Raw genomic sequence first — 14,084 nt, 5'->3', positions numbered from 1 at the left:
ATACGGTAGAAGTTAACCGCAGATCAACTGTAGTTACCTTGGTAACTGGTTTGATTTCGGTGATAAGCTGCAGAATCTCATCCTTTTTAGCACGAATAAAAGCACCAGCATCCAACTTCAACGAGGCCATTATCTCAGTCCAGCAATCGATATTCGTTTGAACTGAAAAAAAATACACATACACATGTACCTGCGCACTTGGTTCGTGCTGTGGGTGAGTGTAGCAATGCAATCAGATTCGAATCCTTGCCGAGGGAAGATGATTCAACCCCAGCATGATTGACAAGCGAACCAAGAAAATCATTACCTATCAATTCATGGTGGGACAAAATCAATGTTGCAATGCCCAAATCTTTGGCGTCTCTCATTTCGGGATCCTTCACATTGCTGATTTGGACCATAGCGTCAGCAAACAAGCGGGCATTTCTTGGTTTCTCTACAAGCCCTTCTCCAGAACTGATCTCAACTGATGAAGATGGCACAATGCTTCTCGCAGATTCCTGGAATAAAATTTTCTGTAAATATTTGCCCATGAATCACACAGCTTAGGCTAACAACAAGCCAGTATTAACTAATTAACAGCATACCGGTACTTCAAATACGGTATGAAAATGGTGGCAAACTTGGCAAAGATCCATATCTTTAAGCTAGAACACTGTGACAGCAAAACGAGTTCAATTTTAATCATTCTACATTCATTTATTGAATTGATCTAGTTGCTAGATAATTCAACTTGAAAATAGTTACCACAGATTCTCAGCGGAAGATACAAACCCATAAAGAATTGACCTATATTAGATGTTACACTTAGGTAAAACTAGGGGCCAGTCATGGATTAGATTTTCGGACCGATCAGTGCGCCCGAAGATGATCAAAATCTATGCAAATTATGATCTCCTTACCTCTTCAGCATCAAGTGTAACTTTGTACTGTTTCAAAAGTGCAAGTGAGATTTTAGCTCCACCAAGAATCGACAATACTTTCTTCAGACACATTTGGGCATGCTGCCGAACTTTGAACGCTGGATGAATAAGGCAATGAAGCATTGTAGCATAGAATGGTCTGAAATGAGCAAAAAGTGTCAAAAATTAATCTAAATTAACCATATTTGTTCAGATCACGATCAGGACCAATCATGTTGTATGACAACACTATGCAATCATGAGCGGGATAATGGCAGGAATATTTTCTCTATCGCAATTAATTTCCAAAATCTACAAAACTCATAACAAATCTTGCAAAAACCACACAATTTTGGAATTTAGCCAGGCAATATTGCCAAAATTTGAACGACATAAAAGAACAAATGTTGCACGAAACCTGAGCAAGTTTCAGGATGTTATGGTGTCTCCATCAGACGCTATGCTGTCACTTGCAAATCTTTTGTCGAGCTGATAATGATAAATAGTAGGGCCCTAAACGAAATGAATATCCAGCAAAGTTTTATTGTTGTGGTACTGAGCACACTCGATAACGATGGTTGACAGGACCATCATTACCGGGTATGCTCAATTGGTTGTAATATAAGGACCAGGTTTAAAGACCGAGGGACAGATTAAAAAGGGGTCAACTAGGATCTACGTACCCAGATGAAGTTTCGTTCATTTTCTGAGGGAAGTCCATGATCAGTCTTTCAACAATCGATGCCAGTATTATCAAAGCTGTAAACATCGAATAGAGAATTAGATAAGTACGTATGTGCAACTATGTGTGTATGAGTGTCAAGTAATCATTGCAACTTTATGATATACATGTACTTACCATCATTACTGGCAGCGATGAGAAACTTGTTGTTCAGGAATATCCGTTTGTTAAAAAGAATATTCCAGAATGACGTCAGTTTAGATTCTGAAAGAAACATGATTTTTTGCTGAATAATACTTAGTTATATTGAAAATTGCAGAATTAGCGCTACAAAGATTCGTCTAATCAATACGACCTCTTATAGGCCTACTACAGAAAAGTTTCTTCCAAATAGGGCAACTACGACTCGACTTCACAGTGCGATTTCACTTCATCGAGTCACAATAATGGTTAAGAATGATGGCCACCCCGATAGTCATACTTTATGTACGATGACATCCATTGTCAATAGCAGCGGATATTTCACCAGCCCCCAATCCTCACACCCTAGTTTCATGGATAAGAAATGCAAGCTGTATCACGCTAACAATGGTTGCCCTGGCCCAAATGAGCTAAACAGCAAAGGGCTGCACAACCTCTATCAGTACATATTTCTGTTCATTTTACTTAATATGCATTATCTACCATTAAGACATAACGTATTACTATAAGACATTTGATAAATCTCGCAAAACATACGTCCACAAAAAGTCATTGGAAAATTCATCACTGAAGGCTTTGATAGTATATAATCATTTAAGTACACCAGTCTAAAGTGTATATACTATATAATAACTTGTTTTGCTTTTATAGATTCGTTTATTACCATTGTATAATCATTCAGGTATTTGTAGTAAGTGTATATAATAAATTGTTGTATTGCTCAAACTTGTCTATTATCATAGTTAACCTATTATATATAACCTTTATCATTATACTCTGTATGCTTCAGTGCCTTCAGAGGATTTCTAATATTTTGGGAAACAAACCTGCTTGTACATCCACCAACGATAGTCGAATTATCAAATAGCTTGCGCTGATGGCCTCGCTTACAAGTTGTATCTGTGAAGATTGGTTGCACGCTTTCTCAACGGTCTGGATAAGGATCGGTAATACTTCGGCAGCTTGTTGTAGCGTGTCCCCTGCAAAATGAATGTTGACTTGCTAAACGCGAAACACATTCAAAATTTGCCATCAATCATATATATCCCATAAATTCCAGTCGATCATTTTGATGTTATTTCAACGTCTTAGCATCAGTAGCGAGCAGAGTATTGTGACACTTTCCGGGACTCTACTAGTCCGTTATGATTGTGGGTCAAATTTGCGAAGGTAAACTAGGTTGCTGGGACATGGTCGAATCATAAAATGACATTTCAGCAAGAAAATGACAAAGCTTTCCGTCAAACTTGTGTAAATGAGGTGTTATCAATAGCAGAGATGAGAACGTCGACCTATAAAATATGCGGTTTGTTTTTGTTGAGAAAATTCTAGAAATTAAAAGCTTTTTCCGAGCACTTAGAGCGATCCTGAACCCATGAACGACTATTATATTTTGGAAGGTAATGGCTTGTTCCAATGTGGTACATCCTCATTCGATGACATTTCGTATCTCATGCATTACGGGTCAAGCCCTGAATTATTGCAGTTAAAAATGCTCACTAAAAATCATCACCCAGTAGTGTATAATATCTGAAGGCGTTCGCCAGGCGTGCAGCAACAGTAAGTAGGCCTATGTACATTACTATTGTTGCCTGTGTCTGCAACCGATCAATAAAATACATACACACTCATCGTAGTACAAATGTAGATACAAAATCAGTGTTGCAATGAATATACTTTTACGCGACGATAAGTAAACAGGCACTGAACGCTTTTACGGTTGATTACAGTTCACCTGATTACCGATCGCGCCAGACCAATTGAATGAGATCATCACCCCCACATACTTTTACATCATTTCGGACTATTTGGAAAATTGATATTTTTCAATACCAAAATCCGCGGGTAACCGCGGGGAATTCTCATCCCTGCAATAGGCTTGTACGTTTCCATGATCTCGACAGTAGTTGTCAATACTCAAAAATGAGATCGGGGTACAGGGTGCATTTCTATGGTAGCCTAGCATAGAACCCAACTTTTCAAGACACTTATTCAAGCAGTTACCATAACTTTTTGTGATAATAGTAGTAGGACATGTTATATGAATTATATGACTTGTTTACGCCTTATGGAAAATATCTTGTAAAATCATTGGAAAACAATGGTCCCCACAGCAATCCGAGACCCACTTTCGACAAACCTTCCGGCACTTAAAAGGGTTAAATGTAGATGAAAAGGACATATACCATGGAATGCGGAATTCATGCATTGAAGATAAGCATTTCTAACAGCCGATGTTGATACTTTCAAACCAATACCAGTCTGCAAATAAAAACGATACAACACAATTATTTTTCAATACATGTAAGTGACTAGTCCTACAATAACAGCAAAATCATCAGAAAAACATGTTCAATGAACCTTAATACTATTGTTACTTGTCAATTAATTGTTACTAGTTGGCATTCAAATGCCGGTTGATACGTTCAACTATCTGGGCCAGAAACCTTATTAAGATTTTGTGATATTTGACTACCAGAACAATTTTCTTTATTTAGGCCTACTGCGAAAAATATACTGACCTTTAGCCATTCTATGAGTTTCGGAGGAACTGATGTTGAGAACTTTGCACACCATAAAGACAGCATCGACAAGCAATGAACAAGCGTACCTTCATGAACTGAAGTGCAACGAGTCATACATCATAAATCAATTCTGATAACAAGGTCTGAACATTCAGAAATTTCCAAAGACCAATACTCTTTCTACCGTGATTGGAAATAGAGCATTACACAACTTGGAACTGAACAAGAGCCCTGTTTAGAATTTGAAATGAATGGGACCGCATAATACAACCGCATAAAATCTGTGAAACTATGGGCAACCTATGAAGACTGTGTTTCCAAGCTTAAGTCAAGCTGGTCGTAGCAATAATTGCCTTGCAAGCAAGCCCGTGAAAAGTATCTAGATCATTTCTCGACTGAAGTATGGTAGGGTAACTACTTGATGCTCGCAGCACATTAATTGAGATTATCGACTAAGAGTAAATTTTCTAACGAAATGTAAATGGCAGCTTTGTATGATTTTGCCAATAGCATTTTATTCCAGTGCAAAACTATTGCAATAACAAGCTATTACTAAAAAGTGACCAGCGAACTAAGAGTCACTGTCTTCAAATAACGCCCAGAACTGGAATTGCTCCAGTGTATTTGCATATTTGCAAAGCTGTTAACTCAGTATGTTCATAGGCAACCACTTAGATCTGGCAATGATGGTACAATTTTAGTTAAACCTAATTACTGTTGCTGGCCGTAATGCATTTACTTTCATGACACCAATTTCATGTAATGTACTACCAAAGGAAATTCGAGAAAGTCCAACTTTCTCATGTTTTTAAGTCATGTCTAAAGACCTTCTACTTTAGGAAACTGCACAATTAATGTTTTAATCTACTAGTGTCTTATCTTCTTATAATGTAAAGTGCAATGATAATGTTTTATAGAAATGCGCTTTAAAAAATAAATAATTATTATTATTATTAATAGAACTGTTCATCTCAGATGGTAATTAATGTGATTAATATACAGAAACTAAGAAAAGCGAACCTTCCAATTTTAGATAAGGAATGAACATTTCAGCCACTGCAACACTAAGCGTTTGTATGCCCTGCGATGTAACAGCATTGTAACTCAAATTGCCAATTGCTGTTACCATGTTCTGTCGATGGGCAGTCAACGTTAGCTTGCCATCAGCTCCTACAATATAACAACACGTTAAAAAATATTTAAAATTTGCATTGCAATTACTGGTACAAATTATTTGAGAGCATTGACCAAATAGATTTGACTGAAAAATTTCTCAACTTACCATTCAAAACGGCAAAATAATGTGACACCAGATTCTCAATAGCGCCCGGATCACTGCACTGTTCAGCCAAACACTTGGTAGCAATCATTGCTTCACTACATACTCCTTCGTCCTTCGCATGCACTTGAGCTAAAAATAGACATTTTCATTCAACTGCGGCATACAATCGTGATATAATCGATTTCGCGCAATAGTTGACCAAGAATTTTGACAGGTTTCGGTTTCATATATTAGAGTAACCAGTGCAGAGTCATTTGCTGCATGGTCTTTTTTAATAATTTATGATGATATTGAATAAACAAGGGACTGATGTTCCATTCAAATGAATTATTGAAAGAAAAGAGGTCTCGAAATCCAAATATCACACCACGATAATACGGTATATCACCTGTACTACAAACTGACTCGTTCTTTAATGGTCAATTTTTCAACACGGCACTAGATACATTAACTCTGGTCATCATACATTTTAAAGAAATGGACGATATGACCCAAAGCTAGGAATCACTGGCAAAACCCTATAAACAGTGCAGGATCTTGGGAATAAATTTCCATCATCACATATTACTATGTGCACCCGTGCAATAATGTTTTCATAACTCATACTAATTAAATGGATAAATCTATCCATCCTGTTAGAGAGAAGTGTTTTTGGTCATAGTAAGTACATTTTAACCCTTTCAGTTTGAAAAATCACACCCTAGTGTGTTGAATAACCGGAATACCACTATGGTGCGTCTACATCGCAGTGCAGTGTATCGTTAGTTACTAATATTTCAACATTTTTGACAGGAGCCGCCACCTTTCAATAGAGATAACTAGGGGTCCAGGGACACCATGTCCACTTGGGAAGTGGTTTCAAATGCTCAACAATCTAACAATTTCAATATTCAATGCCCCCTGGTGACCATATACAAAAACCAATGACCTTGAAACTCACCACAATCATAGAACACGTTATAAGCTACAACTTTCTAGTCCATAGTGGTAACAAAATATGCTTAGGTATCAATATAATGTCGAAAAACTTTTTCTCACCTACGAATGAGTACTGATAACACCAAGATAGCCGCCAATTGCATCATAATTAGCTGATTAAAAATACCTGTCTCCGGTATAAAACATCCCTTTCCAAAGAATACCCATCAGCAATTGCAATGAGAAATGGTAAACCAATAGGAAGCTACAGGACTCAGAATTTGGGCCAAAATTGACATTTTTGGGCAGTAAAAAGGTCATAGGACAGCCATCTTGAGTCCAAACGACCTAATTTTTGTTGTGCTAATGGGTCCTGGGGGGATTCAAATATATAAGAAAGATCAAGGTAATTGATCAAAGCGTCTTCAAAATTTCCCTTAAAAAGTTCAAAGACGTGTAAAAAGTGATTTTGGCAAACAACAATGGCCACCAGTCGGCCATCTTGATTCTGACGGGGCCAGTTACTGGGCTGAAGATGTGTCTAGGGTAGATACATGTGTAACCCAAATATCAGGACATTACATTGAAGCGTCTTCAAAATGTCCTAAAATAACTGGATTCCGTTTGCGGATGGACGAACGGAGGACGGACGAAAAATGAACACAATAGCCCACTGGACTTAAGTCCCAAGTGGGCTAAAAACTAATTACAACAAAATCCATCACCGATTTATACACCACACTGCGGTGTAGACGCACTGAAAGGGTTAAAGAAATAAAGGAAAAGATATGAAACTTTATTTCGCCTAAGATTACTGAGCACAGATTTTCTATACCCCTGGTTTGTTCACTTGCTTCCACGCTGAATGTGTACCGAGAAAATACGAAAACATCAACTTACTCGCAAGATTCTTCCCTATTTCTAACGAATACTGGCTTAAATCTATCGACACTGAAGATATCAACGACTGTAAACCTGAAAATCAGAGGTAAAATTAAGAGCCTACTGCATTGAGCCACGATCATGAAGAAAAAAAGGGCATTGATGTCGTAAGTCAATTCCAGGAACCATTTTCAAGGCGGTGATTTTAACAAGTTGGCTCATAGAATCGAGTTGAAACGACTATGCTCTACAATTTTTTCTTGATAATTGTGGGTTTCTTCTTCAATTGAATCATTGTCTAAATTAACTTGCAAACCAAGTCGTCTATCGAATAGAGAAGGATTAGAGATAGATTGATCTATGACTAGATTGATCCTAACGAACCCCTAAGTTATGTATCACCTAGAACAGACAATGTAGGCCCACTCCAAGTGCAAAGGTGTTTTCATTTAGAGGCGTTGTTATAGCTCACGACCTGACTAAGTTAGCAGAGCTTAGTCCATGTATATATCTCGAAAGCCAACGCCAGAGGTGGTTTCGAACTAGGAACCTCTAGGTTCCCAATCCTCCACTCAACCAACTGAGCTAACTGCACAGGACAAAAAATAAAGCTTGTTATCTAATGTGTAGCAAGACATTTAGGCATATAGCCTAAAATTCCGAATAGAAGGAAAATTTTATTGTGAGAGCATTTTCCGATTTTCCATAGCCGTAGAGAAAAAAACAAAATTTCCATCTGATTCTATATGATTTTCCAAAACATTCAAAGACATTTCGAAACCCTTAGGAACCCTTTCTTGATAGAAACGATTAAATTTTGTCTTGTGAACTTACTTTCGACAACAATTTCTGGGTTTCGCAGCATAGCTTTCTGCACAGCTGGTAGAATTATCTTTTTGAAATCATCGTGGTTTAAATGGCGTAGAAGATGCTTACAATTTGCCTAAAAAGTGAGCAATGAATTCAGTGTATAATGAACATTTATACATCCCAAAGAAAGTTGCTTGACTTATTTCATGATCAAAATTCTCATCACTAAATTTCTAATACATGTATGAACATTAAATGACAATTGAGACTGGACTGGGTTTTTTAGGCTCTCAAAATCGAAATATATTTAAGCCTGTTCAGGACTGGAAGATTTAAAATCAAGACAAATTCTGACTTTGTTAGAAAAATAAAGTTTTCAAGAAACTGCACATCTTAATGATATGAGCCTCAACACAAAAACAACTTCTGAAATTCTGGTTGAAATGGAAAAGATTAGATACGTTCAGGATCTAGTTCCACAGTTCTCAATGAAGTCCTCGAGTTTTAAGTCAACAGTTCATTTCAAAAGTTTTTACTCTAGATTCAAACTAGAGTCGAGAAGATTAAATACACATGCATTCTAGCGAACTGCCACCAGGTCCTAGATTGCCGGAATACTGATTTATGCAAGCGGACGAAAGATAATCCATAACTTACAAGAATATGATTCTGCGGTTTCGACTTCGCTCCTAGCACCGTCCTCGTAAATATCTCCACGTAAGTTGGCTTTGATTAATAAGACGAAACATTTTGATAAGTGGGCTGCATTATGATGATAAACCAAATATGTTTTTTTTTATGTACGCACCTTGTATTTACTAATCGATTCACTATCTTTGACCAGATTGAGATATTTCATGATGCAATAACACATGGGCAAATATGAAATATTTGGTTCAGAACTGAGCAGAAAACTGTGGTAGTGAGCCAATGAATTTTTACGCTGAAAGAGTGAACATGAAAAATTATTTTCTTACGGTAATTTCTTAATTTTCAGATTCGACAAAAGAAGTTTCTATCTTCGCTTATCTAAAAAGAAAAAGAAATTTCTCACAGCAAAAAACTTACCTCACGCCAAATGGCAAACATCTTTCGATAGGCTGTATTGTTAATAGGACTGCAATTGAATGCCATAGAACCGAGAACCAGAAGACACTGGGCCTCGACCTAAAATTGAACACACTCCATAGATATAGGGTCAGCGAATATCTTTTTCAATATGTTATGCTACTTAACTTTTATCTTAAAACTGTTTCTAAGCAACAAGGATCAGCTCGCATTAGACCAATCTTGTTCAGGGACAATAATTCCATTTTAGTATGAGTGAATGAATCCGAATCCCGGAAACAGTGAAGAAACCTATTGGCAAGTATTTCATCTTTCAAAGATTTCTTGTGGTACTTAGTAACTGAAATTTCTTTTTAAAGGAATTAGAATAACTGAACACGATAAAATCGTTATCTCATCTGGAACAATGCCGGTGACCAAGTCGATTGAAAAAAAAATTTTGGCCTTGGACTTCATCAATGCCATTAAAAAATTCATAATTTAGTTCAACTTGAAATGACTATATATTTAGACTATTGCAACTGACTAGTCTTGTTTTCGTATGAACTAACCATTCTTTTAAATTCGACACCGTCAGACATATCTCCATTCTTCAAAGCTTCATTGACAGCTATAAAGCTCCAGTTCAGCGCTTGAAGACAAGCTCCAGAATTCCAACGACTTAAAATACAGACAGACGATGAAAGATTTTGAAAAACTATCACATCGAATAGATATCGAATTGAAGGCGCTAAATCTTACCAGGTCGGTAATTTCTTATTTTTGTCAGCGTAATCCACCAAAACTAAACCCATTTGCTTCAGGAATACTTTCCAGTGGTTTTTGGCTAACGCCTTGATCAAGTCTTCGACAGCTCTTCTAGACTTTGCATCGCGGTATCTTTGAAGCGCAAAAACCAATAACTTGGACAAGCCTTTGACAGCAGTCTCGGGAAATTCTGCAAATAGAAAGTGAAATTGGCCTCTTCAAAATGTTTCAGTTTCACTCAATTGACCCTCAATCTGCCGTAGGCGACTGTAGTCGACAGCCCGACCTATCTTGTATCTAAAGTTTGTTTTTATGTCACAAGCGCCTCACAACCCGTTGAGCCCTAGTTCTTAACGCACGCCACACTGCCAATACTCGAGAATCCTAACCGGGAAGTAATTTTTACATTCTGATATTTTCAAAATTTTGACCTCAAAAACGCCCCGTAAATTAGATAATTTGGGATTTTGATTAAGATTCAAACATTCAAACTGTAATAAGAACCATTATAAAGGTTTTACGGATGGATATAGTAATCTACAGTGTCTTTATTTATGAATATCGACAATGTAACACAAATTGTGAGTATTCTGACTTTCAAGGGGGTCTTTTTTGCGCTGGACTCCCAAAATGACCCCACCCAGAGAACCCTCTTTCTAAAATCGGAAGTTTGATCTTTCAGCACTATTCCATAGCTATGACAATAAACTACTGCTTTGTTGTGAAGTTTCAATGCCCCATAGGCCTATATAATTATTGTTTGGAAGTTATGAGGATTCAATGACTTAATTTCATTCATATGCAAATCATCTGGCACACACAGGACTTAACATTGAAGCTGCCGGCAGGTTAATAAGGACCAGCGACTTTGCAAGTTCGATGATACATGTAATTCGATTTGGGCTATGGAAACTTAATTGATTATCAATTAAAACAAATTTTTGTTTAAGTTAAGGTTAAAGGAAAATCAGGCTAAAGGGGCGATTACAATATCAATACTAACTATTTTAGCACTAGCCTACATCAATCCAAATATCTTTATTTATTTAAAATCTGCGGTTTTTTTTTTCTTGAGTTACACACGCGAACCAGCTGACGGTGTAGCTGTCAGCACTCGCGAGCGCCTGAGGCGAAGCTATTTTGGGGGTTTGGGGGTCGTCCCCCAAGAAATTTTTTAAATTAAAAGCGTTTTCCGAGCACTTAGAGCAATCTTGAACCCATGAACGACTATTATATTTTGGAAGGTAATGGCTGATTCCAATGTGGTACATCCTCATTCGATGACATTCAGCATCTCATGCATTACGGGTCGAGCCCTGAATTATTGCAGTAAAAATGCGCCGATGAATGCTCACTAAAAATCATCACCCAGTAGTGTATGATATCCGAAGACGTTCGCCACACACGCGCGGCAACAGTAAAGTAGGCCTATATACATTACTACCGTTGCCACACGCGCGTGTCTGCAACCGATCGATAAAATACATACACACTCATCGTAGTACAAATGTAGATACAAAATCACAGTGTTGCTATGAATATGCATTGAAATGCGATACGTTTACACGATGATAAGTAAAACAGGCACTGAACGCTTTTACGGTTCACCTGATTACCGATCGCCCTGGACCAATTGAGTGAGATCATCACTCAATGCCGAAATCCGCGGAAAACCGCGGATCGGCGGGGAATTCTCATCCCTGGCAATGGCAGTTGTGTGGTGATACTGCAAATAATTCGAAGATCGTATATACGCTTCAGTTTCTTACCCGTTATTGCATATTAATTGCTTAATTAATTATGCAAATTAGACTAATTAACATAATGATTAATTAGTTTTAACATCATCATTTTAAATAAGACTTTGGTCCTTAGGTCCTCTGTGAAGGGTCATCCTTATTACCGAGATGACGTATTTTACCGAGATGAACCGAGACGAACCGAGATGAAATGAAATATAGCATATTTATTTATTCCTTATCGATTTTAACACTTAATCATGTTATATCAGTAATAAATACCTTCTAGAGTCATATTTTACATATTCTTTTTATTAAAAAAAATTTTGACTTCAAATATGTAAACTCGGTTAGCAATGAAATTTCATTGAATTTGATTGATCGACGATCTCATCTCGGTAAAGTTAAGTTATTTTTCTACAAAAATATCCGACAAAATATGTAAAATATGACTCCAGCAGGCATTTATTACTGATATAATATGATTTCAATTGTTAAAATCGATAAGGAATAAGTAAATATGTTATATTTCATTTCATCTCGCCCTCGGTTCATCTCGGTAAAATACGTCATCTCAGTAATAAGGATGACCGTCTGTGAATTTGGTAGGCCTAACCATTGCATCAAAATTCCAAAAGATATAACCATTTACATATAAATATCCTATTTCATTCAGCTCAAAAACAGCCAATTTGGTCACCATTTGACCTCTTGACCTTTAGTTCATTTCTTATGAAGACTATGGCTGGAAAGTGTAAATTTCAGCCGACTAATTCCTTCATAACTTTTGAACCGCTTGACCGATTTTGGTTCTGTAAATTGCTATGATGTTATATTAAACCCTTCTTTCATAGGCCTTTAAAATTGTTTCTGTAGTGTTTAGAAAATTTCCACTTGAAAACCCTACTTACCGTTCTTGACGACATGAGGCAATAAATCGTTCACTATTTGGCATCTTGTCGTAACTTTCGAAGTGGTGACATTTTTATTGAACGATTTCAGGGCTTCCATAATTTCTACCTGTTGCAATGAATAAAGAAGAAAATTACGTTCACTGGGCCCGGGGGAACTAAACCGGCATTTTCTGACAACTTAAACCTCGAACCCGGCTTTGACAACTTAAACTTCAAACCCGGCTTTTTCTAATGGTTGCGGCTGAAAATGAAACTCACGGTAGAATCTGCCATGATGATGCTGGTGGTGGTCATGATTGATAGGGGGCGCTGAGCGAACATCGCGACCCGGCAATCGAAATTAATTAACGCTAATTTAGCACATAAATAGTCAGTCAATTAGCAGCGGGATGGTATTCATGTGATATTCCCTCGTCGTAAAACGTATTAACCCGCTTTAAATTGAAAAATATACCTTATCGTTATAAAATCCAAATATTGGGCATTGTAATTTCTTTTCAAGGTCGACGTGGATACATAGATCAATTCAATTCTAATCTTCTTTATTTTTCAAAGAAGCACACGAGCAAGTGACTTATATATGGAATACGTCAAGGGCCATACGACTTACGAGTTACGTTTTACGACTTACGTTTTACGAAAATACGATTTCAGTTTACGAGTTACTTATACATTTCCTACAATACGTTACGACTTACGATTTACGACTTACGTTTTACGAATTACACGTTTTTCACTAATTGGCTTCGGATATCCGAAGCGCGTAATTCAAAGAACGGGTTTCAAAATGAAGTCGAATTGTCATTTCAAACAGCATAATAAGAGTAATTTATTGTACATAGTGAATCAATCTCGACTGCAGTGGTCTATTACAGGGCAGAAAATCTGCGCGTTGGCCATCTGCTGTGCGAACCTTCTCAAAATCTATTAGTATTAAATGCTGACAATACATTTCACACTGACTGATGACTGCCCCGTTACGTGCACGATGATTTTAATAGACGATATTTCAATAGATCTTAGCTGGAAATGATTTTAATAATTAGAACAAGATTCGTCAATTTAGAAAAAATGTATTTATTTTTTTTGAAAACAATGGGCTGCATACAGCCATCCATCATCGTTACAGTTATTCGTCTAATAATTACACCCACACAGTGAAATGCCTTCCACGTGGCCACTGTCCTTGAACTCTTGCGAACCGAAACTCCAACACTTAACTCGTAAATCGTAACTCGTAATTCGTAAAACGTATTTAAGTTGTAATTCGTAACTCATAAAACGGAAGTCGTAACGAATATTCAAGGAAATGTATAAGTAACTCGTAAAACGTAAATCGTAACTCGTAAAACGTAACTCGTAAGTCGTAAAACGTAACTCGTAAGTCGTATGGCCCTTGAGGTATTCCATACTT

General features: G+C 37.1%; 1 protein-coding gene across 1 annotated transcript in view; it reads right to left on the bottom strand.

The window, feature by feature from the left end:
- Positions 1-12,954, bottom strand: part of LOC141900608 (stalled ribosome sensor GCN1-like) — a 54,847-nt gene extending 41,893 nt beyond the window's left edge. The window contains exons 1-19 of the mRNA XM_074787586.1: positions 12,929-12,954; positions 12,668-12,776; positions 10,012-10,207; positions 9,822-9,930; positions 9,271-9,369; positions 9,011-9,145; positions 8,860-8,928; positions 8,227-8,335; positions 7,411-7,485; positions 5,593-5,721; positions 5,331-5,480; positions 4,308-4,405; positions 3,972-4,047; positions 2,613-2,765; positions 1,762-1,848; positions 1,586-1,661; positions 903-1,062; positions 308-500; positions 38-162 (exon numbers count right to left, since the gene is read on the bottom strand). Coding sequence (XP_074643687.1) covers positions 38-162; positions 308-500; positions 903-1,062; positions 1,586-1,661; positions 1,762-1,848; positions 2,613-2,765; positions 3,972-4,047; positions 4,308-4,405; positions 5,331-5,480; positions 5,593-5,721; positions 7,411-7,485; positions 8,227-8,335; positions 8,860-8,928; positions 9,011-9,145; positions 9,271-9,369; positions 9,822-9,930; positions 10,012-10,207; positions 12,668-12,776; positions 12,929-12,943 — 2,163 coding nt within the window. The 5' untranslated portion in view covers positions 12,944-12,954. The remainder of the gene's footprint in view (positions 1-37; positions 163-307; positions 501-902; positions 1,063-1,585; positions 1,662-1,761; positions 1,849-2,612; positions 2,766-3,971; positions 4,048-4,307; positions 4,406-5,330; positions 5,481-5,592; positions 5,722-7,410; positions 7,486-8,226; positions 8,336-8,859; positions 8,929-9,010; positions 9,146-9,270; positions 9,370-9,821; positions 9,931-10,011; positions 10,208-12,667; positions 12,777-12,928) is intronic.
- Positions 12,955-14,084: the final 1,130 nt, after the last annotated feature.

Source organism: Tubulanus polymorphus, chromosome 2 (genome assembly GCF_964204645.1).
Source record: "Tubulanus polymorphus chromosome 2, tnTubPoly1.2, whole genome shotgun sequence".
NCBI lineage: Eukaryota > Metazoa > Nemertea > Palaeonemertea > Tubulaniformes > Tubulanidae > Tubulanus > Tubulanus polymorphus.
This window is presented reverse-complemented; position numbering and strand designations above follow the sequence as displayed.